The following is a 24908-nucleotide window of genomic DNA, read 5'->3' on the forward strand; positions in this document are numbered from 1 at the left end:
CATATAAGCCATTATACTGCATCGTGGCTTAATACAGTCTGCAGACTGCCTACTCAATGAATCTGCAAAGTTAAAATGATTGTTATTCTTCCTCCTATTGGGTAAGATGAAATTTTTGTTTAACAATTTCATGATCTTTTAACTAAAAACAAATTATGGAATTAACAATTAAGTAAATACTTCATTTATTTTTTACAAATAACGGTAGATATTACTGTTGTAGTCATCATCATTATGTGCTTTGTCATATGACATGGGCGATCATGGTCTCTATCTATGACCATGATTGTTCTTGGCAAATATTTCTACAGAAGTGGTTTGCCATTGCCTTCTTCTGGGTAGGGCCTTTACAGGACGGGCGACTCCAGCCATTAACTGTTTTAGTAGATAGAGACTGAAATATACAGGCATTAACAAGCAAGGACATAGATTTCAGAATCAAGGTTATTACCATTGACTTATATGACTGAAATTTATTGTTATGAGGCAACAGTACAGTGCAAAGACATAAATTACTATAAATTTCAAAATGAACAATGCGGGAAAAAAAGAATATTGAGGCAAGGTTCATGGGTTGATGGGCCATTCAGAAATGTGATGGTGGAAGGGAAGAAGGTGTTTCTGAGTTGTTGAGTGTGGGTCTTCAGGCTCCTGTATCTCCTCCCCAGTGGTAGTAAAGAGAAGAGGGCATGTTACAATGGTGAGGGGCTTTAGTGATGGACGCCACTATCTTGTGGGTGTCTGATGTAGGGAAGGTTAGGCCTCTGATGGAGCTGACTGCATCTACAACCCAGATTTAAAGTAGCCAGTGGAATAATTTGGTTTGGTTTGGTTTACTATTAGTGTCACAGAAACCAAGATACAATGAAAACGTTGGTTTTGCATGCCCATCCATACAGGTTGCTTCATCACATCAAACATGGAGATAGCATAGAGAAAAGCAATAACAGAATGCACAATAAAGTGTTACCATTACAGAAAAAGAGCAGTCAATAAGATGCAAAGTAGATCATGAGGTAACAGTCCATCTTATCGTATTAGCAGACTGTTCAGTAGCCTTAGAACAGTGGTGTAGAAGCAGTCCTTGAGCCTAGTGGTAGGTGCTTTCAAGCTTTTGTGTCCTCTGGCCAGTGGAAGGCGGGGGGGGGGCGGGGACAGGAGAGTGTCTGGGGTGGGTCGGGCTTTTGATTATGCTGGCAGCTTTACAGAGGCAGTGAGAAGAGGGAGTGATGAACCAGCTGAAGACTGATGGACCATGAAGAATTCCTACACTGGGATCCAAGAACAACAGCACTGTGGAAAGAAAGACTCTAAGAGATGAGTATTTTCCTCTTAACACTCATGATTATGTTTTGTAACTCCAAAATGTTAAACCTAATTGAAAGCAAAACAAGGAGCTAGGAGATAAACCTGTGTACTTTGCTTTTACTTTTAGCAAGGCACGCACATATAACCTGCAATGCGTATGTAAACAAGAGAGAATGCTTAATCAAACCATATATTTACAATATTACTGAAATATTAATACACAACACTCCTCCCTGCTTAGCTATAAATTCCAACTCAATATAGAGTGCATCTCAACTAATATACAGTACATATGCAGTATATATACATACAGTACTGTACAGAAGTTTTAGGCACCATTATATGGTTTCATATGGTATGGCATCCACACAGCCCTGATTTCAGCATCATTGAGGCTGTCTGGGATTACCTGGAGAGATAGAAGCAAGTGAGATTGCCAAAGTCTGCAGAAGAACTGTGGCAAATTCTCCAAGAAGTTCATTTGATTTAGTCTTTTACTATTCTTTATCATAATTTTTTTATATTTAGAAACATAACATTTCATTATTTTTGAAAACATCTTTGCTTTCCTGTTTTTTTTTTACATATGCCTAAGACCTTTGCACTGTACTAGGAGTGCAGGAAATGGTTCTGACAGCTCTGGCCACCTTTCTTCTTCAACAATTGATTCTGTTCTCCTCAATTGAATGATATTTCATCTCCAGATGATATAAGATGCTATCTCCACTGTGTAGGAGAGTGATCCAGTTCTGTCCTTTTATCTTTCCAAGAACCCACTTTTGATCACCTCTGTGGTCCTTTGCCAGGACTGCTTGTCCAGAAGTGAAACATCGAACCTCCTTGTTTGAGGAGTCTTCAATTTGTCTCAGTTGTTTGTCCTGCATACTCTTTCTGAGATTGGGTTTGAGGATATTGAAGCATGAATGCAAGGGATGACCCAGGAACAATATAGAAGGTGTGTTGTTGGTTGGTGCTGCATTGTGATATGCAAGGAGGAAATTGGTGAGCTTTTGGTTCAGTGTTAGTGTAGTGTGTTCTGCTGAAATTACTCACCATGTGTCCTTTAGACTCTGGACAAACCTTTCCACCAAGCCATTGGTGGGTGGTACGGTATGGAGGTACTATGTCTTATTCAATTCATTTTCAGGAATGACTGAAGCTGTTCCACAACTCCCCACTGATCTTCCTTCTGGCACTTATCCTTGTAAGCGGAACAAGTGCTACACATGCCCTTACACTTCCTCCCTTACCACCATTCAGGGCCCCAGACAGTCCTTCCAGCTGAGGTGACACCTCACCTGTGAGTCGGCTGGGGCGATATACTGCGTCCGGTGCTCGCGATGTGGCCTTCTATATATTGGCGAGACCCGACGCAGACTGGGAGACCGCTTTGCTGAACACCTACGCTCTGTCCGCCAGAGAAAGCAGGATCTCCCAGTGGCCACACATTTTAATTCCACATCCCATTCCCATTCTGACATGTCTATCCACGGCCTCCTCTACTGTAAAGATGAAGCCACACTCAGGTTGGAGGAACAACACCTTATATTCCGTCTGGGTAGCCTCCAACCTGATGGCATGAACATTGACTTCTCTAACTTCCGCTAATGCCCCACCTCTCCCTCGTACCCCATCCGTTATTTATTTTTATACACACATTCTTTCTCTCACTCTCCTTTTTCTCCCTCTGTCCCTCTGACTATACCCTTGCCCATCCTCTGGGTCCCCCCCACCTTGTCTTTCTCCCTGGGCCTCCTGTCCCATGATCCTCTCATATCCCCTTTGCCAATCACCTGTCCAGCTCTTGGCTCCATCCCTCCCCCTCCTGTCTTCTCCTATCATTTTGGATCTTCCCCTCGCCCTCCCACTTTCAAATCTCTTACTAACTCTTCCTTCAGTTAGTCCTGACGAAGGGTCTCGGCCTGAAATGTCGACTGTACCTCTTCCTAGAGATGCTGCCTGGCCTGCTGCGTTCACCAGCAACTTTGATGTGTGTTGCTTGAATTTCCAGCATCTGCAGAGTTCCTGTTGTTTCCACAACAAACGGTGGTCCATTGTCACTGATGAAGTGTTCTAGAACACCAGTCCTTGAGAAGAGACTTCTCAACAAATCAACGGTGTGCAAGGCTGTAGTGGAGGTTATTTGGAACACTTCTGGGCACTCTGTAGCTGGTTCCACTTCTACCAAGAAATTTGTGCCCATGAAGAATATGGCAAAATCAACATGAACCCTCTACCCAGTGCAATGCAGGCCATTTTCAGAGTTGGAGAGGCACTGCTCTTGGCATCTTCCGGACGTGTTAGCATCTCGCACAGAGCATGGCAAGGTGCGCGATTTGCTGATCTAGCCCTGGCCACCATACAAAGCTTCAAACCAGTGCTTTCATTTTAACCATGCCTAGATGACCAGCATGTAGCTCCTCCAGCACTTTAGCACTCATCTTGGATGGTACAACAACTCTCAGTCCCCACAGAAGGCAGCTTCCATCAAAGGCACGTGCACACTAGTGATGGTAAAAATGGTGGAACATGGGTTCTGCTGCACATTCCAGTCATTCTGGGTTGCCATATAGACTTGAGATGTGCGGGGTCTTTTTTAGTTTCCCTTTGGGTCATCACTGCTGTAATAGGGAGACTTTAGATTCACGTTACGGAGAATACGTCAGGAGGAGCATCCTCTATTGTAGATTTTTCAGGTGTTTCGTTTTCCAAGAGCAAATGGGACAATCCATCAGCATTTCCACGATTAGTCCTTTTAAATTCAAACTTGTAATTCTGTCGTTCAAGAAACAGAGCCCATCCCTGCAGTTGTGTAACTGCTGTTAGTGGAGCACCCTCCTATAGATTGAAAATGGACGCGAGTAGTTGATGATCAGTAACAAGGGTCAACTCTCTCCCTACAAGTACAGGTTGAAACATTTTATACATCAAACCAGACTTAAGGCCTCTCTGTCAGATTGCGCGTATTTTTTCTCTGCAGCGGTAAAGGAACTTGATGCAAAGGCAATGGGTGTTCACTTACATCACTTACAACATGTGATATGACTTCACCATAAGGCGAGATGTCACAGACAAGGTTCACCAAATGATGTGGATCTTGATGTGTGAGTACAGTATCTGATGTCACCATTCCCTCTACTGTTTGGAAAGCCTCCTTACACAGCTTTGTCCATTGCCACTTCTTCCCGATTTGTAGTAATGCGTTCCCGGCTGGAGCACAGCAGCCAGGTTTAGCAAGAGCCTGTTACAGTAATTGACAAATCATAAAAAGGACCACAACTGTGGCACATCATTTGGCCTTGGGACATCCACCACTGCTTAAACTCTCCCAGCACATTTCTGTAATCCTTGGCCGTCAATAGTGTGACCACAGTGTGTGATGCTTGGTTTGAAGAATTCACACTTGTCGTGTCGTGCTCTGAGTCCATAATCTTCTAATCTTTTTAACATTGTCTTGAAATTTTGGAGATGTTCCTTGTCATCCTTACCAATAATATAGTAATAAAGGCCTTTGAGAGTGTTCATGGCGAGAAGCACTTTCGACTCTTGTTCCACCTCCATCTGTAGGTAAGCCTCAACTAAGTCCACTTTGCTGAAGTGTTTCCCTCCAAAAAGGTTTGCAAGATATTCTCTATTCTGGACAGAGGGTATTGATCTACTTTCAGTACTTGTCTAGTACCTTAAAATCACCATAGATCCTAACATTCTTCTTGGCTGCTCAAACACTGGCATTGTCAAGGGGCTTCACTCGACCTTGGAAAGAGTTCCTTCACTATCAATGTGATCTAGCTCATTAGCTACTTTATCACAGATGGTATCCAAAACCACATGGACTTTGCAAAACTTGGATGTGGCATTTTCATTTAACACTACTTTAACCTTGATATGTTTGAATTTTCCAATGCCATCCTTGAACACCACTGGCATCATCCTGTATCTCTCTGAATTCAATTTCAGTCGACTCTATTGCAGGGGACGTTGCATGCTAATGCTGGATGAATCTCCAATCAAGTTGTTGTCTCAGCCGATCACATCCCCGCAATGCTGGCCCTCCTGCTTTTGCCACAGACAAGGCCAATGTGGCTTGTTCATTGTTGTACTTCACTGTTACAAATATAATTCCCACAGGAGTTATCTTATCTCCAGTATATTCTTAGTTGGATATCTGCAGTATCTTTTAAATGCCGCTCAGATTCATTTTGTGCAACGACTGAAAGAGCTGAGCCAGTGTCCAATTGCATCTTAATTAATTTGCTGCTCATGTCTGGTGTAAGATATATTGTTTGTCTATTGATAGACAACCGGGTCAGGTCACAGATCTCTCAGTGGGTGAGCATCTGGGGGACAGTGACCACTGCTCCCTGGCCTTTAGCATTATCATGGAAAAGGATAGAATCAGAAAGGACAGGAAAACTTTTAATTGGGGAAAGGCAAATTATGAGGCTATAAGGCTAGAACTTGCAGGTGTGAATTGGGAGGATGTTTTTGCAGGGAAACGTACTATGGACATGTGGTCGATATTTAGAGATCTCTTGCAGGACGTTAGGGATAAATTTGTCCCGGTGAGGAAGATAAAGAATGGTAGGGTGAAGGAACCATGGGTGACAAGTGAGGTGGAAAATCTAGTCAGGTTTAGGAAGCAAGGATCAAATGTGTCTATTGAGGAATATAGGGAAGCAAGAAAGGAGCTTAAGAAAGGGCTGAGAAGAGCAAGAAGGGGGCATGAGAAGGCCTTGGCGAGTAGGGTAAAGGAAAACCCCAAGGCATTCTTCAATTACATGAAGAAAAAAAGGATGACAGGAGTGAAGGTAGGACCGATTAGCATTGGGCCCTTCTTGTCAATACTATTACAAGATCTTAGCCTTGCCTTCAACTCTCATATGATTCACTTTCCAATGTAGTTGTTTGGAGATTTTACTTCTATTCATTTTTCAGAATGGGTGTAATTGCTATGGTTCTGGAATTACATGTAACCAGACTGGGTAAAGATGGACATTTTTATCCCTAATGTGAATTAGAAGGGTTTTAACAACAATCTGGTAGATCCATATTCATCACCTGCTATAGATCCAGTGTGGTAGCTATTTGCTTCAGGATAAGAGGACACAGCCTTAGAATAAAAGAACATCCTTTTAGCACAGAGATGAAGAGGAATTTCTTTAGCTAGATTATGGTGAATCAGTGGAATTCATTGATGCAGCCAGCTGTGGAGGTCAAATCATTGGGTATATTTAAAGAGGAGGTTGATAGGCTCTTCATTATTAAGGATGCCAAAGGATATAGGGAGAAGGCAGGAGAATGAGTTGAGATGGATAGTAAATCAGCCATGATTGAATTGGTTCCTTAAGGTTGTTATAGTCAGGGGTGGTAGTGGGGATAAGCTCCCTCTACCTATTAAATGCTTCCAATAGCGTTCGTCTTAAATAGCCTGTGACAACCAAGTCCAGCTCCTGGCCATCAGGTGTGGCTTAGCTACTAAGCCTGGTGGAACTGTTTCTACTGATAGAAGAAGGGGCAAAGCTGGGTTACTGGGGCCTTAGAACCAGTTGCTTTGGGCAGATGGGGCTCATTAGCCCTGGTTGGCAGCTCTGATCTCATGCCTCCGCTGCCTTGCAACTATACCCACTCATGGGAAAGGGTTCAGCAGTGAACCCTGAGGAAAAATCCAGAGCTGCAATCCTTAAGGCAGTTCTATGTTGAGTTCAATGCTGACTGGCAACTCCGAACTGTATTGGTCTCTGCCATTCCTTTGAATTCACCAGCTGCCTGGGCAAAAGCATGCTCTCCATATCGTACTGCCCTGGTTTGCATTCTAGCTTGCCTATCATGTAGATAGCTGGGACGCAATATCCACAGTTGACACCAACCAATAGAAGGCCTCAGACACCCAGCAGGGTGTTCTGGGCATCTACTGGTCATGTAATAAAAAAAGTTGCCTCTAGATAGGGTGGATTCTAACTATCTACCCTATATATGCCTCTCATTATTTTAAATACTTCTACCAGGTTGCCTCTCAGCCTCTGACATTCCAGAGATAACAATCCAAGTTTGTCCCAGTCATTGGTTATATTGAAAGTGGAGTTTGAGAGGCCCTTGATTAGTAAGGTCATCAAAGGTTATGCAGAGAAGGCCGGAAAATGGGGTTGAGATGGATAATATATCAGCCGTGATGGAATGGCAGAGCAGACTTGATGGGCCAAATGATCTAATTCTTCTCCTGTGTCTTATAGTCATTAGAGGTTCCTGAGCAATACTACACTGGTCACAGACCTCTGGTCAGGGAAACACCCCTTCAACACTACCCCCCCATCTTCTTTGGCCAAGGCAATGTTGAATCCAGTCTGTCAAGTCATTGTGAATCCTGGATCAGCCTACAATAAGTGACTTTGTCAAACACCTTGCTAAAGTCCATTTAGACAACATCCACTGTCCTACCCTCATAAATCATCTTTGTCACCTCCTCATAAGACAAGGTCTGCCCAGCATAAAGCCATGCTGACTCTTCCTGATAACCCCATGGCTTCTCCATTTGTGAGTAAATTCTAACCTAAAAAATCCTCTCCAATATCTTCCCTGTCATTGATATAAAGCTCAACAGCCTATAATTCACTAGATTATACTTTTAGGGATCCCAAATATCTTTAATCAGGGGTACGTTTCCTTGCCTGACTTCTTTCTTCAATAAGCATACCCAGCTAAAAAAGAAAGCTGAAATAAACCAGGATTATTACTTTGTTCTGGTGTGTAGCTTGGCATTGGGTCATGAAAATTATTAATGAGTATCTATACCTCCTATAATAAAGAATCTGTTTGCATATTGTGACCACTTTACTTATTTACAGCCTGTTGCACTGCTGGTGTTTAGGACAGCAAAGCAACCCTCCATCTTTAGTGGTGTCCAGGGTTTCTTTTATCTGTAAGTCGCTTCCTCTTGGTTTTCACTAGTCAGTCATGCAAGTCCTGGTTGGAGACTCAGGAAAACCATCATGCTCAGATATAAAAGGATTCTTCATTGCTGTTTCTGTAACAGCTTTGTTTTATCAGTCAGGGTCGTTAGTTCTGAGTTGAACCCCTGAACCTGGAGGACCGACCAGTAGACCACTTGTAACCTGGCCTTTACACTTTGACCTGTTTGGCAAGGGTGATCCTACCAAGAGCCAAAACATAAAGCCCTGACTCCAGTCAACATAGCTCTCTAGGTCACTGAGACACACAAGCCTGCAAACCACAACAAGGTTGTTGTGGTTCTCTTGGAGGATATTGTGGTCAGAGCTACCATTATTACATCGTTTTTATCTTCATTAGAAACAGATACTCTGCAAATCCCTTTCTCATTTATTTGCAAGAACACAATGCATTACATATTGCACTATTACAATATTACATTTAGGTGGAATGTCATTTTGACCCTCCCACCTCCTTTTCTAGGTAAAAAATTATTTTTTTAGGTCTGATACTTCTTTAGATAAGCAGTCAGAGACTACGGATCACTCTGAAATGACATGGAAAGAAAATATTCAAACCTTAACAGAGCTTTTCCCCAATTTGCCTGCCTTAGACGTCATTATGAAAACGACCAGTGAGAGCATCGTTTCATTTAGCATTTTCTTACATTACAGCACACCGCCATCTGGTGAGTGGTAAAGTGAAAAGCCTCAGTTTTGAGAAATGAAATTCTGTCACATATTTTCAGCAGAAAAATATTTGGAATTTAGCACAAAATATTCTTTATAAATATTGTTGAAAACTCATATCTTTTATTTTTAATTTATTTCTTGGCCTGTCACTATCAATGCCAACATTTATTTCCCAACCCAGATGGTGGTGGATTACTTTATTGAAAATGAAGGTATCCTCATAATGGTATTGGTTCAAATTTATTATTAAAGTGTATGTATGTCATCACACACAACCATGAGATGCATTTTCTTGTGGGCATACTCAATAAATCTATAGAATAATAACCATAACAGAATCAGTGGAAGACTGCCCAACCAGGGCGTTCAACCAGAGTGCAGAAAACAACAAACTGTGCAATAATAAAAGAAGAAATAAGAATAATAATAAATATATAAACAATAAATATCGAGAACGTGAAATGAAGAGTTCTTGAAAGTGAGTCCATTGGTTGTGGGAACGTTTCAACGCTGAGGCCGGTGGAAGTAATCCTCTTTGGTTCAAGAGGCTGATGATTGGGGGTAGTAACTGCTCCTGAACCTGGTGGTGTGAGTCCTGAGACTCCTGTAACTTCTTCCTGATGGAAGCGGTGAGAAGAGAGCATTCCTGTGTAGTGGGGGTCCCTGATGATGGATGCTGTTTTCCTGAGACAGCATTGCACGCAGATGTGTTCAATGATGGGGAGGGTTTTACCCATGATGGATTGGGCTGTACGCACTACCTTTCGTAGGAGTTTCTGTTCAAGGGCAATGGTGTTTCCATAGCAGACTGTGGTGGACTTTCAGGATTTACAGCCAGCAACAAGAAAGAAACAGCAATCTCTCTCTTACTCAGTACAACCTCAACTTTGAGGAGAATTCTGGATGTGGTGACCTTCCCTTGGACTTGCTGCCCATTGCCCTCAAAGCTGCAGCTTCAGAAGATGTTATCTCTGAGGGGATGTTTATTTTACTCAAACAGAGCAAAGATGAGTTGTGGCGTTCCACTCAATGATGGCGATGGAATAATGGCACTGAAAGATGTGCCCATATAACCTGGTCAACACTGGTGTTTATCTGGTGATCCGGGACATCCTGTCTTATCCCTTCGCCCATCAGGCAGAAGATTCCAAAGCTAAAAAGCACATACCACCAGGCTCAAGAACAGCTTCTACCCCACTGGTATAAGTCTGCTGAATGAAGATAGAACATTACAGCACAGTACAGGCTCTTCAGCCCATGATGTTATGCTGACCTGTTAACCTACTCTAAGATCAATCTAGCCCTTTCCTTTTACATAGCCCTCCATTTTTGATTCATCTACATGCCTATCTAAGAGTTTCTTAAATGCCTCTAATGTACCTGCCTCTACCACCACCCCTGGCAGGGTGTCCCCATGCACTCACCTCTCTCTGTGTTAAAAATTTGCTTCTGATGTCCCCCCATACTTCAATCCAATCACTTTAAAATTATGCCCTCTTGGATTATCTATTATTGTGCAATAGTTCCCTAATAGATTGAGATGAACTCTTGACCTGACAATCTACCTCATTATGACCTTATTTTCTACCTGCACTGCACTCTCTCTGTAGGTGTTACACTTTATTCTGCATTCTGTTGTTGTTATACCTTGATTTACCTCCATGCAATGTGTAATGAATTGATCTGTATGAACAGACTGCTGGACAAACTTTTCACTGTACCATCATATACTGTATGCAACAATAAATAATCAACTCTTATCCTAATACAGATGAAATAAAAACAGAAGAAAAGTGCTATAAATACTCAGCAGTTGTGGAGAGAGAATCAAAGTTAACACATCAGGTTCTGATTTTTGCAGATTATATATACAGTATTTTTAATTTTTCTCTGATTACTGTCAAAATTTTTAGTGTTATGAACACTCTATCATTGAACACTTTAAAAACAGCAGGTTTGTAATTTTCGGTTCATTCTACAACACCGATGGAGAGGAATAATCAATGTTTTGGGCTGCGACCCTTCTTCAGGACTGGAAAGGAAAGGGGAGGAAGGCAGAACACTCTTTCTTTCACCACAGATTCTCTGGTGTTTAAGGCTACAGAAGGCAAAGAGGGGGATAATAGGTGCTTTTCTGGTTGGCTGCCAGTAACTTGCGATGTTTATCAGGGGTCTGGTGTTGGATCCACTACATTTCACTTTATATGTCAATGATCTGGATGAAGGGATTGTGGCCAAGATTATGGATATGTCAAAGATAACTGGAGGGGCATGCAGGTAGTGTTGAGGAAGCAGGGAATCTGCAGGAGAGATTGGGCGATGAAGTTGGTATATGGAGTACAGTGTAGGGAAATGTATGGTCATACACTTTGGTAGAAAGGTTAAAGGCGTAGACTATTTTCTAAATGGTGAACGGATTCAGAAATCGGAGTTGCAAAGGGATTTGGGAATCCTAGTAGTAAGAAAGGCAAATGCAATGTTAGCATTCATTTCAAGAGGACTAGAAATATGAAAGCAAGGATATAATGTTGAGGCTCTGTAAGGCATTGTTCAGACCATATTTGGAGTATTGTGAGCAGATTTAGACCCCATATCTAAGAAAGGATCTGCTGACATTGGGGAAGCTCCAGAAGAGGTTCCTGAAAATGATCCAGAAAGTGGGTTCTAATTAGAATTCTTACCCAAACGAGACCTCTCTCGATTAGAATTCTTTTTGAGAGTGTTCTTGTTGGCCAGGAATCTTTGAAATGAGGAAAACATAAAATACTGTAAGTACTCAGTAGGCCAGGGTGTATGAGGTGCCCAGGGAGGGGCTTGTCATGCTCATTCCAGGGCAGTACACTCACCTTTGGTCCCCACTGGACACTCAGCTCTGAGCTGTGGCTCCAAGTAGCTGTTTGCGTGTGACAGCAGCCACACCCCGGTACACCGCTTTCACAGGTGGGCTAAACCAGGTGAGGGTAGCCGGCGGCCTACCCCAGCGAGACAGGGACCCACCTGTCCTAACGTGCGAAGCTAGCTCTGGTGGACTGGGCAGGTGAGGTCCAACACATAGGAAGGTGGTACTCTATGGAGAGTGAAGACATGCCAAGGCACAGAAGATGTCATGGTCATCCACTGCAACCAAGGAAGACCCCAGTTTGTGACACTTGTTCGTACCACTGGACCCAGACTTCCAGGGTCCAGAGAGAACTGCCCCCGTGCAACAGCTTTTCCACTTTAAAAACTCTCCCACACAGGTCTCCTGTCTTTGTTGGACGCGGTAGACAACCATCACTCAGGAGGTCACAAAGTGTTCATACAGTGAAAAACAAGGCCAATGTTTCATGGTCAAGAGAAAATCTGCAGATGCTGCAAATCCAAAGCAACACACACAAAATGCTGGAGGAACTCAGCAGGCCAGGCAGCATCTATGGGAAAGAGTAAACAGTCGACGTATTGGGCCGAGACCCTTGAGGCATGGCTGTTGTTTCATGGTACTGAACTCGAATCAGAGCTGAAGTTGGCAATAAAGTAAGTTTTGAGTCGTTGTTAAGGTGGGAGGCAGGCAATAGAGCACAGAGAATAAAAGGGAAAATTTGTAATAAAACTCCATAATCAGTAGAGATTAAATGACACAGTAGTTGGTAGCTCTCGCTGAAAGAGCATGGCATGGTCACATCTGGAGCAGGGATGAATAGGGTAAAATGAACGAAATCTGATGTGTCAGAGGTTGCACAGCGATACAAGTAGAAAACTGATTCAATCCTGATATCCGAAAGCCAGCGACATGGACATAGAATATCCATTGTCCGATACTCAGCTGGCAAACCAGCATTGACAAGGGCACCCCACCCCACCCTACCAAGGGCAGCAAATTGTGGTGGCTTCCAGAACTGGAGTTCAGTGTGGGCAGGAGGAACAAGGCTGGAGACCCCCGGTGTGTCCGGGGTCCCATCACTGGCAGGTCTAGAGGTCGAGGCCTAGCGTTCTGTGACCATTGAGTTCTGAGATCAACGTCAAAGTTTGAAGACCGAAGGACAATCAAAAACCTGCTGTGTACATGCCCCACTGTTGACTGATGTTCCAGACCCCTCCCTGGTTCTGGCCAGCCACTAAAGCCACAATCCAAGCCCAGCCCACAGTCTAACCCCCATCTCTGGCCACACACCCAACCTGGCCTTTAGAACTCCAGTTCATTTGCTAGACTGATGAATATCAGGCTTTCCAAATAACTGGATGCCATATTATTGGAATTTTACCAAAGGTTATCCTTTTTTTTAAAACATGGAGGCCTAAACTGCATACAATACTCCGGATTTGTTTTGCTCTTTTTGCACTGCTTATTTAACTATGTATCTATTCCTTTTGTAATTTATAGCTTTTTAATCACATATTCTGTAGCCTGACAATGATGAATCTGTAGAATTTGTTGCCACAGGTGGCTGTGGAGGCCAAGTCTTTGGCTATATTTAAGGCAAAGGTTGATTAGTCAGGGCATGAACAGTTATGGGGAAAAGGCAGGAGATTAGGGCTGAGAGGGAAATGGATCAGCCATGATGAAATGGCAGAGCAGACTCCATGGGCTGAATTGCCAAATTCTGCTCTTATATCTTATGGTCTTATTGCAATGTACTGCTGTCACATAACAACTAATCTCACCCCATATGCCAGTGATATTGAACCTGATTTGATTCTGTTTCAGATATGTCCTGTGAAGCTGCATCAGAACTTCCCCACCTTATACTCTATTTCCCCGCAGTAAAGATCTTCCAGTTACATCTCTCCTTGGCTTCCTCTTTTGCAAAGGAAACAACCTAGCATATTCAAAGTCAGCAACCTGAAACTCTACTACTCTCTTCACAAACACTCCTTACCTGCAGAGTGCTATCAGCATTTTGTTTTCCTTTCAGAGTTCCAGCAGCAGCAACTTTATTATTACTGTATTCAATTCTAGAATTTTTACTTCAAAATAAGCTTTATTATATACAAATATAAAATAATGCACCGTTTTCTTTACATTCATGGTGTTGCCAATCTAAGTATTTAGAGTGTTGTCATTTGGACAATACAGCTATCTTCTTTCTCTATTCTTGATTCCAGTGCAGGGTTTCAACATTTTTCCAGGTCACAGATGCTGCTCAGTCCACTGAGTTCCTCAAGCAGGTTGGTTGTTACACAGAGCCACGTGTCAAGATCTCAAAGCTTTCGCCAGGCTGTATTCCTTCCCCATGAAGCCTTTGCATTGGCTGTGCCAAGCTTCTGCACACCTGTTAGCAGGTGCTCCTGCATCTTGGAATGTTCTAGTTGGTAGCATTCCCATATTATGGAAGACCAACAAATTCCAGGGAGATCAGCGTTGACTGTTCCAACAGTTGACTGGCTCAACAAGCATTACTGGGAATAGCCCACGAACGAGTCTTTTGATTTTTTCCCTCAAAAGAGGGAGGAGTGAGAGAGATGATGGGGATGCTTGAGGGACCAAGTGTAGAAAGGGGAGGGAGGAAAGAGAGGAGATGGGGAGGGCAGGAGGAAATGGGGAAGGAAAGAGGGGAGGAGAGGGAGAGGAGGAAGGGGACGTGAGAGGACAAGGCAGCGCGGGAGGGAATAGGGAAGGAGAGGGGACGGGGTGGGGTGGGAATGGGTAGGTGAGGAGGAACGGGACATGAGGGAATAGGGAAGGACAGAGGGGACTGGGTGGATGAGGAGGAAGGGGTCGTAAGGGGACAAGGGAGGGCGGGAGAGAATAGGGAAGGAGAGAGGGGACTGGGTGGGTGAGGAGGAAGGGGACGTGAGGGAATAGGGAAGGACAGAGGGGACTGGGTGGGTGAGGAGGAAGGGGTCGTGAGGGAATAGGGAAGGAGAGAGGGGACTGGGTGGGTGAGGAGGAAGGGGACGTGAGGGAATAGGGAAGGACAGAGGGGACTGGGTGGATGAGGAGGAAGGGGTCGTAAGGGGACAAGGGAGGGCGGGAGAGAATAGGGAAGGAGAGAGGGGACTGGGTGGGTGAGGAGGAAGGGGACGTGAGGGAATAGGGAAGGACAGAGGGGACTGGGTGGGTGAGGAGGAAGGGGTCGTGAGGGAATAGGGAAGGAGAGAGGGGACTGGGTGGGTGAGGAGGAAGGGGACGTGAGGGAATAGGGAAGGACAGAGGGGACTGGGTGGGTGAGGAGGAAGGGGTCGTGAGGGAATAGGGAAGGAGAGAGGGGACTGGGTGGGTGAGGAGGAAGGGGACGTGAGGGAATAGGGAAGGACAGAGGGGACTGGGTGGGTGAGGAGGAAGGGGTCGTGAGGGAATAGGGAAGGAGAGAGGGGACTGGGTGGGTGAGGAGGAAGGGGTCGTGAGGGAATAGGGAAGGAGAGAGGGGACTGGGTGGGTGAGGAGGAAGGGGACGTGAGGGAATAGGGAAGGACAGAGGGGACTGGGTGGGTGAGGAGGAAGGGGTCGTGAGGGAATAGGGAAGGAGAGAGGGGACTGGGTGGGTGAGGAGGAAGGGGACGTGAGGGAATAGGGAAGGACAGAGGGGACTGGGTGGGTGAGGAGGAAGGGGTCGTGAGGGAATAGGGAAGGAGAGAGGGGACTGGGTGGGTGAGGAGGAAGGGGACGTGAGGGAATAGGGAAGGACAGAGGGGACTGGGTGGGTGAGGAGGAAGGGGTCGTAAGGGGACGTGAGGGGACAAGGGAGGGTGGGAGGGAATAGAGAAGGAGGTTGGGGATGGGGAGACTTCAGAATCAGCCGAGAGTAAACACCTGCAGCCGGCGAGCTCCCCCACTCGGCGGCCTGCCGCCAGATCCCTTTAAATGTTTCTAATTTTTTTGGCCGCGGCCTCTTAAAGGCGCGGGCGCAATAAAAGGCGCCATTTGGCAGCCTTTAAAGAAGCCGCGCCCCGGGCCCTTTCACCAATAAACCAGGAACTTGACTCCCTCGCACAAGGAATGTCCCAGAAATATGCTGTGTCGTGTTACAAAAAAAATGGATTTCTGTTTTTTCTTCTTTTGCTCAGCATCAGGAGAGAGAGTTGGCGGGCCTGCGCTTATCTTGCCCGCAAGCGCCGTATGAATCGCCGTGCGAACGGACGAGAAGCGCCACGGATCGCTCAGTCCGTTAGCGCGCCAGCTCTTTGGCGAAGGGGAGGTGGGACGGCTGCCGGCTTCGCGCTCGGACGACGCACGCCCGCCCGAGAGACGGCAGCCGGCCTCCCCGCGAGAGGGCGCATGCGTAACCCGCCGACCCTCCCGGCTCCGGGGGAAACTATAGAGGAATTCCGTCCACTTTTCAACTCCCCTTTGCAGGAATAAGCAATGGGTAATTACTTTTCCCTTCTCCCCACCCGGTACCACGGAAAAAAAAAGAAAAATATTGCGCAGGCGCAGTCGGAAGAACCCGGCTCCCCGCCGAGAGCCGCTCAACGCGCGTGCGCAGGACTGGCGCGCGCGCTCCCGCTCCTACACCACCTCCTCCCCCTCCCCAACCTCTCGAGCGCGGGGATTTGTGGGTGTTCTGCTGGGTGCCGAGGCGCGCTCGGATCGAAGGTAAGGAGCCGAGCGGCACCATCGAGGGTTAATAATTTTAAACGGCGACCTTTTTAAAGCGAGAGGGAAAGGAGAGAGAGCGAAATAAGGAAAAAAATTCCACTGGCTGCAGTTTAAAAAAAAGCGGCGAGCTTCAGCGCTGCTTCTAACCTTTACCCGATGTGTACCTCGCCACACAGGTTCGGCGGAGCGGAGCACCGGACCGGAGGGTTTTTATTTTAAAGTGTATATAACATTTTTAATCCGCCTGTCAACGCGCCAACGCTCGCGAGAGAGAAAAAAAACACACACACACAAAAAAAAAGACACACGAAGCGCGCCGGCCCGGACCATGTCGGTGAGGGAGACGTTCAACCCTGAGAGCTACGAGTTGGACAAGCACTTTCGGCTGAGCCGCTTCGCCGAGCTGAGGGGAACTGGCTGCAAAGTGCCGCAGGATGTCCTGCACAAGCTGCTGGAGGCCCTGCACGACAACCACTACCAGGACGACGAGCAGTTCCTCGGCGCCGTCATGCCCCGGCTGGGTGAGTGTGCATCGGGCCCCCCTTCTTCCCCCCATCCCCATCCCCATCCCCGTCCCCATCCCTATCCCTCGACTTCGTACCGCTGGTGCTGCATTCGCCCTTTCTTGCATTTTATTGTGTGCGTGTTCCTTGTACTTGACCTCGCCGTGTGGCTGGCGCTCTCTCCTCCCCTCCCAAATACTAGTGTAAACTCTTGAGTCCGCCCGCTTCAATTAAAGAGACCGAACCCCTGTGGTATTTCAATACCTCCAATGCTATTGCAGTCCTGAAGCATTCCATTACATTCTGCATTTCTGCGCTGTGTTGCCTCTAATTGCGTCCCGCTTTGCGAATACATTTTAGACTTTATTTCACTCAAGATTCCAGATTGATAGCTTGAAGATGTAATTTTTTAAAAAAGTAACAAAAATCGTTAATAACTTCAGAATCTGTTTGGAATAATATAAAAATTATATCTCGGTTTGTTTGTACATCACTGTCTTTTTAAGTCAGTTTTGGGGCTTTGCTCTATGTACATAACAGATTCTATACAAATTGTAGTTGCGGAGTTATGCCGTAAATGCAGGCAAATGGAACTGGATGGGCATCTTTGGATATGGCCTATCTGTGTTTATTCAGATTCATAGCAATACAGCCCTATGTATTCATGGTTCCATTATATATAATAGAATAGTTTGTTGTCTTCACCCTGGTTCATCTTTCATCTTGTTCTGTAGATTTGCTGAGTATGCCCACAGGAAAATGAATCTCAGGGTTGTAAGTGGTGATTTTATATATATATATTTATATTTGCTTTGCAATTTGAACTTTGTTATAATTGTATAGCATTCATTCATAATTATATTAATATACAATTACTAATACACACAATATAATATAACTGCTTGTAAATAGATGTAGGACTGATCCTTTATCTCAGCGGTCCCCAACCACCGGGCCGCAAAGCATGCGCTACCGGGCCGCGAGGAAACGATATGATTTGGCGATATGAATCAGCTGCACCTTTCCTCATTCCCTGTCACGGCCACTGTTGAACCATTACGCACGCATCATTCTTATCAGCGCGGGAAGGAGATCAACTTCTCAAGCTTGCAAATGACAGTGGGCTGAAAAGTATGTTTGACATAACATCTCTGCCGGCATTCTGGATCAAAGTCAGGGCTAAATATCCCGAGATAGCCATGAAAGCACTGAAAAAGTTGCTTCCATTTCCAACATTTTTCTGCGAAACGGAGTTTTCTGCAATGAATGCAATGAAAACTAAATTGTGGAATAGACTGGACATAAGGAACCCCCTTCGAATATCGACGTCTCCTGTCACCCCTCGATAGGACCGTCTTGTTGCAGGGAAACAAGCCCAGAGCTCCCACTGATTCAGCGATATTGGTGCGTTGCAATGATTTTGTATGTTCATACGGGGAAATTATGTGCCGTGTGTTTAATATCCAAACGTTACTTAAAATGTTATGATGCTATTGACTTATATAACCATATAACAATTACAGCACGGAAACAGGCCATCTCGGCCCTTCTAGTCCGTGCCAAACACTACTCTCACCTAGTCCCACCGACCTGCACTCAGCCCATAACTCTCCATTCCTTTCCTGTCCATATAGCTGTCCAATTTAACTTTAAATGATAATATTGAACCTGCTTCTGCCACTTCTACTGGAAGTTCGTTCAACACTTACTTCAAGCTCCCCTGTCCTCCCCTGATAATTGACTAATCACTATAGTCATGCGAGGAAAATATGTGCTGTGTGTTTAATATTAAATTCATTAGATAAACCCTTTTAGAAACGAAATTGGGTGTATTAGCCACTTATCACCTATATTCTGGTGGTGATTAACATCACCTCCCCCCACCCCCCACCCAAACAAAATTGCCAAAAACGATTTGCAGGGGAAAGAAAAATCAGCACCTCACACATGCGCACTAGTGTCCGTGCAAGGCTTCATGGTCATTGTAGTCTTTCCCTGGGTGTAAACAACGTATTTGACTGCTGCTCTTGTCCATTGGCAACCCGACCCCCCTGGGTCGGCCGGTCTGCTAGAATATTGTTAATATTAAACCGGTCCGCGGGGTAAAAAAAGGTTGGAGACCCCTGCTTTATCTTGATTCTGCTGCCCCCCCTTCTTCCCCCCCATATATATGTTAATTCAGAGATCAGATGACAAACTAGACTTGTAGATGTTAAGTTGATAACTTAGTTTATTATTGTCACATGTGCCAAGATCCAGTGACGAGTTGTCTTGCATGCTGATCAATTTATTATAACGGTGCATTGAGGTAGTACAAGGGAAACAATAACAGTGTAGAATCGAGAGTTGCAGTTGCAGAGGAAGTGCATGTGGACAAAAAGGTGCAGGATCGTAATGAGGTAGTTTGAAAGGTTGAGAGTCCACGTAATTCAATGCCTTTTATTTTGTGTATTTTATTAAACAAAGAAGCTTCATAAACCAAGACTCATTGAAAAGTAGGAACTATTGACGATTGAAAGAGATGTAGGGTGGCGGGAGTTCCTTAAGGTTGTCATAGATGGAGGTGGTAGTGGGGATAAACTCCCACTATCTATTTAAACGCAAACAACAGGAATTCTGCAGATGCTGGAAATTCAAGCAACACACATAAAAGTTGCTGGTGAACGCAGCAGGCTAGGCAGCCTCTCTAGGAAGAGGTGCAGTCGACGTTTCAGGCCGAGACCCTTCGTCAGGACTAACTGAAGGAAGAGTGAGTAAGGGATTTGAAAGTTGGAGGGGGAGATCCAAAATGATAGGAGAAGACAGGAGGGGGAGGGATTGGAGCCAAGAGCTGGACAGGTGATAGGCAAAAGGGATAAGAGAGGATCATGGGACAGGAGGTCCGGGAAGAAAGACAAGGAGGGGGGTACCCAGAGGATGGGGGCCCTCGTACCCCATCTGTTACTTATTTTTATACACATTCTTTCTCTCACTCTCCTTTTTCTCCCTCTGTCCCTCTGAATATACCCCTTGCCCATCCTCTGGGTCCCCCCCCCCCCCCAGTCTTTCTTCCCGGACCTCCTGTCCCATGATCCTCTCTTATCCCTTTTGCCTATCACCTGTCCAGCTCTTGGCTCCATCCCTCCCCCTCCTGTCTTCTCCTATCATTTTGGATCTCCCCCTCCCCCTCCCCCTCCAACTTTCAAATCCCTTACTCACTCTTCCTTCAGTTAGTCCTGATGAAGGGTCTCGGCCTGAAACGTTGACTGCACCTCTTCCTAGAGATGCTGCCTGGCCTGCTGCGTTCACCTGCAACTTTTATGTGTGTTCCCACTATCTATTAAATGCTTCCAGATAGTTCTCTGGCAATCAAGTCCAGTTTCTGGCCTTCACATGGCTCATCTACTAAACCTGGTGGGATGGTTTCTAGAGAAGGGGTAGAAGTGGATTACTGGAGCCTTAAAACAAGTTGCTTCGGGCAGATGGGGTTTGTCAGCCATGGGTGGCAGATCATCTTGTAGGACAACTCTGATCTCAAATCTCCGCTGCCTTGCAGCTATACCCATTCATGGCGAAGGCTTCAGAAGATGAATCCGAAGTTGCAGTCCCTAAGACGGTCTACATTGAATTCACCACTCATTGGCAACACTGCTGGTGCCAATCTGTACTGGTTGCTGCCATTCCCTTGGATTCATCAGCTGCGTGGAGAGGGGCAGTCTGAACATGGGCAGCAGCTTGCTCTCCATATTGTACTGCCCTGTGGCTTGTGTATCATGTAGACAGCTGGGATGCAACATCCATGGTCGACCCTGACTAATGGAGGGCCTCCCTCAGAGGGTGGTGGGGGAGTCCATTTATATAGATCATTGTGTTGGGGCAGGTACAAAATTAATCAAAAAGACTGATGCCATTCAGCCTGTTGAATCTGGCAGACTTATTTACATGTACACTTCGCATTGTTAATATGTTTACAAATTAAAAACTTGAATCTAAGAGGTGTAGAATGGTGAGGAGGTTTAGGAAGAAAATGCCAAAAGTTAGGGATTTAGTTGAAGGCAATGCCAGCATTGGTGGTATAACTAAAATTTGGCATTAGCACATTCTTGTGTATGCACAGGTGCAGTGAAGCATCACAGATACTTAGCATTATCATCATCAGGTGCCATGCCCAGTTTGAGCTTTGACTGCCATGGCCCCCATACTGCTGTTTCGGGTCAAGTGGATCAATTCATTGGTATTCACTTTCAGTTCTCTGGCTGCTGTCTCCATCATTTGTCTTTGCCTTCCACTTGCCTTCTTCCCTTCAATCTTTCCCATAATTACTGTGCATTCTAACTCCTCTTTCCTAACCGAAGTTACGTTGCCTTTACATAGCTTTATAAAGCAGCATTCACAAGAGAAAAAAAACATAACTTATACTTAATTTTTACAAGAAATAAAACAGAATCAGGACGAAGTCCATTTTTCATGCAAAGTGATTGAAGTAACAAGCACTGGACTAGGAGGAATGAAGAGTCCTTGGGCAGTTGCATGAATTAGAGATAAGAAGCAACAGTATTGCAGGGGGTTCCCAACATTTTTTATAATACCATGGACCAATATAATTAAGCAAGGGGTCTGTGGACTCCAGGTTTGGAACCCCTGTTAGCGAGGATGAATTTTTAAGAATGAGGATTTCTTAACTGGAATCAGCAATCATAAAGAAATGGATAAATCAGGCAGTGTGAGTAAGGACATTGTTAGTCAACTGTTAAGTAATGAAAGGCACAAGAACAAGTCTGCAGATACTGGAATCTGGAGCATCAAACAACCTGCTGGAGGAAGTCAGCGGATCAAGTATTAGGTTTGGGAGGTGAGGTGGTGGAGTGGAATTATCAATGGTGTGAATCAAAATTCTGCATCAGAATTCAAGTGATGTCCATGTGGAGTGATAGAAGAGGCAGCCTGAAATGTCTGGAATAGTTAAATCTGCAAGTACTCAGCACGTTTGAGTTAACTTTGGCTAACTCAACCCATCCTATGAAGGTAAAAATACCAATGGAAATGTACCAATGTTTAGTTCAAAGCTTGTTTAGGAGCAGGTGTGAGACGAAGGTTGTAAACTGCCTGACTGAGTGTTGAGATATTAAGGAGTGGAATGAAGAACCTGGTTACAGTCGTCTGATTTTCTTTTAGTTGCAGGAAGCTTACCTTATAGCAGCACTGCTCTGGTTGACAGACTAATAATTTGGATCAATGGAGCAAGTGGTTAGAAGAGGTAGAAGTGAGGTAATGCAGGCTGCTCTCAGCATAGGTGTGAATTTTGTCGCTGAAGCATTTCAGTCCATGGTTGTCCGCCACAATTGGGTGATAGTTTTAAAGGCTGTAGGTAGGTCCACAAAGACAAGATATTAAATTTGTTACTAGTATTTCAAAGTACATGTATTTCACCATATACAACTGAAATTCATTTTCTTATGGGCATACTCAATAATAGAATACTAATAATAAGAAAATCAGTGAAAATCTGCCCAAGTTGGGCATTCAACAGAGTGTAAAAGACGAACTTCAAATACAAAAAAAAACTGATAAATATCGAGAACATGAGATGAAGAGTCCTTGAAAGCAAGCCCTTTGGATCAAGATCCTGATGGTTGAGGGGCAGTAACTGAACCTGGTGTTGAGAGTCCTTGGGCTCCTGTACCTTTCTGATGGCGGCGGTGAGAAGAGAGCATGGGTGTTGGGGTTCCTGATGATGGATTCTGCTTTCTTGTTGCATTTCATATAGGTGTGATTATTCATTGGGGGTGCTTTACCCATGGTAGACTGGGCCATTTCAGATGTCGTGCTGAATCTCTGTAAACGCCTAAAGAAGCAGAGGTGCTGCTTTGCCGCCTTATAATTGCACTTGCGTGCTTGGCCTAGATCAGGTCCTTGGAAATGATAACACTGAGGAATTTGAAGTCGCTGATCCTTTGATGAGAATTGGCTCATGGATCTCTGGTTTCCTTCTCCTGAAGTCAATAATCAGTGACTTTGTCTTGCTAACATTGAGTAAGAAGTTGTTTTTATGGCACCACTCAGCCAGATTTTTAATCTCCCTCCTGTATGCTGATTCATCACAGCTTTGATTTGGCCTATGACACTGGTGTTGTCAGCAAATTTGAATGTGGCTTTGGAGCTGTGCTTAGCCACACAAACATAAGTGTAAAGGGAGTAGAGCAGAGGGCTAAGCACACAGCTTGTGCACCTGTGCTGGTGCAGATTGTGGAGATGGTGCCAATGTGAACTGACTAGGGTCTGCAAGTGAGGGAGTTGAAGATCCAATTGCACAAGGAGCTATTGAAGCCAAAACCGTGGGAGTTTATGGACTAGTTTTTAGGGGATATTGGTATTGAATGCTGATCTGTAGCCAATGAAGAGCATCCTATTGTATCCACCTTTGATGTCCAGATGCTCCGGGGTTGAGCAAAGAGCCAATGAGATGGCAAGTGCTGTGGACCTGTTGCTCTGGTAAGCAAATTGAAGCGGATCTAAGTCACTTCTCAGGCAAGAGTTGTTACGTTTCGTCAGCAACCTTTCAAAACACTTCATCACTGGATGTTAGTGCTACTGGGTAATAGTCATTGAGACAAGTCATCGCATTCTTATTGGGCACTGGTGTAATTGAAGCCTGCTTGAACCAGGTGGGTACTGCTCACTGCTGAAACAATAGGTTAAAGATCTCAGTGAACACCCTAGCCAGTTGATCGGCACAGGTCTTTAGTACTTGGGCAGGTACCCTGTCTGGGCTGGGTACTTCTCAGGGATTCACCCTCCTGAAGGTTGCTTGCACATTGGCCTCAGAGACTGAAATCATAGGATCATCGGAGGATGTGGGTGTCCAGAAGACATTGAGCTCATCTGGAAGCAAAGCACTGCCACAACTGTGGCCATCTTTCATTGATTTAAGTTCAGTATGGAATTGCCACTTTGCCTTTGGGTTGGCTTTCCAGAGACCTTTTTGTAACTTTCTCAGTCACCAGACTTGAATGCCTCTGAACTGATCCTCAGCAGATTGTGGAGCTCGTGGTTCATCCAGGGCAGAAGTAGAAGTGACTATTGTACAAAGCACCTGCAATGTTATAAGCAGTACTAACAATAGTTAGATGTTTTCCACTGCTTGTAGAGTTTGGGACAATGGTGCAGAACCAGGTCATTCAATGATGAAACTGGGAACTTACTAGCTGAAAATTGTAAATGGAGTTTAGAAAATTCCCATATAGTGATATAATGCTAGAATTAAATTTGAATTTCTTGTTAGCTGGATGTATTAAAGGATGTGGCAGATTGCTATTATATAGAATTCAGTTATAAATGCACCACATTCTCATTGAGCAGTGAAATAATAACCTTGAGGCTAAATAAAAGCTTTTGTTAAATAAAAGTCGAGTGTAATGTAAAATAGTCATTGTGTTGTACTGAAATTGTGATTAGGATTATGCCAGTTTGTTCAGATTGGCAACAACATCTCCGCAATCTCCATCAGCACAAAGCTGTGTCCTTAGCCCTCTGCTCTACTCGCTTTATACTTGTGACTGAGTGGCTTAGTACAGATCCAATGCTATGTTTAAGTTGCTGAGAACACCACAGTAATAGGCCAAATCAAAGGTAGTGACGAGTCAGCATAAAGGAGGGAGGTTAAAAATCTGGCTGAATGGTGCTATAACAACAATCTCTCACTCAATGCCAGCAAGGCCAAGGAGCTGATTGTTGACTTAAGGAGGAGGAAACCAGAGGTCCGTGGGCCAGTTCTCATCAGGGTGTCAGAGGTGGAGCAGGTCAGTAGCTTTATATTCCTCGGTGTTAATTCAGAGGATCTATCCTGGGTCCAGTATGTAAATTGCTTTGTGAAAAAAGCCAACAGCACTTCTACCTCTTAAGTTTGTGAGGGTTTGGCATGAAATCTAATGCTTTGACAGACTTCTATAGATGTGTGGTGGTCAG

At 44.8% G+C, this 24908-nt stretch overlaps 1 protein-coding gene across 3 annotated transcripts in view; it reads left to right on the plus strand.

The window, feature by feature from the left end:
* The first annotated feature begins 16415 nt into the window (after positions 1-16415).
* The window catches only part of sephs1 (selenophosphate synthetase 1), a 74129-nt gene continuing 65636 nt past the window's right edge, over positions 16416-24908 (plus strand). The window contains exons 1-2 of one of the 3 annotated variants that reach the window (XM_072241262.1): positions 16416-16458; positions 16638-16982. In XM_072241262.1, coding sequence (XP_072097363.1) covers positions 16790-16982 — 193 coding nt within the window. In that variant the 5' untranslated portion in view covers positions 16416-16458; positions 16638-16789. Of the gene's footprint in view, positions 16983-24908 lie in introns of all 3 variants that reach the window. The other 2 variants (XM_072241261.1, XM_072241263.1) reach the window with 2 other exon arrangements.

Source organism: Mobula birostris, chromosome 23 (assembly GCF_030028105.1).
Source record: "Mobula birostris isolate sMobBir1 chromosome 23, sMobBir1.hap1, whole genome shotgun sequence".
NCBI classification, from domain to species: Eukaryota; Metazoa; Chordata; class Chondrichthyes; order Myliobatiformes; family Myliobatidae; genus Mobula; species Mobula birostris.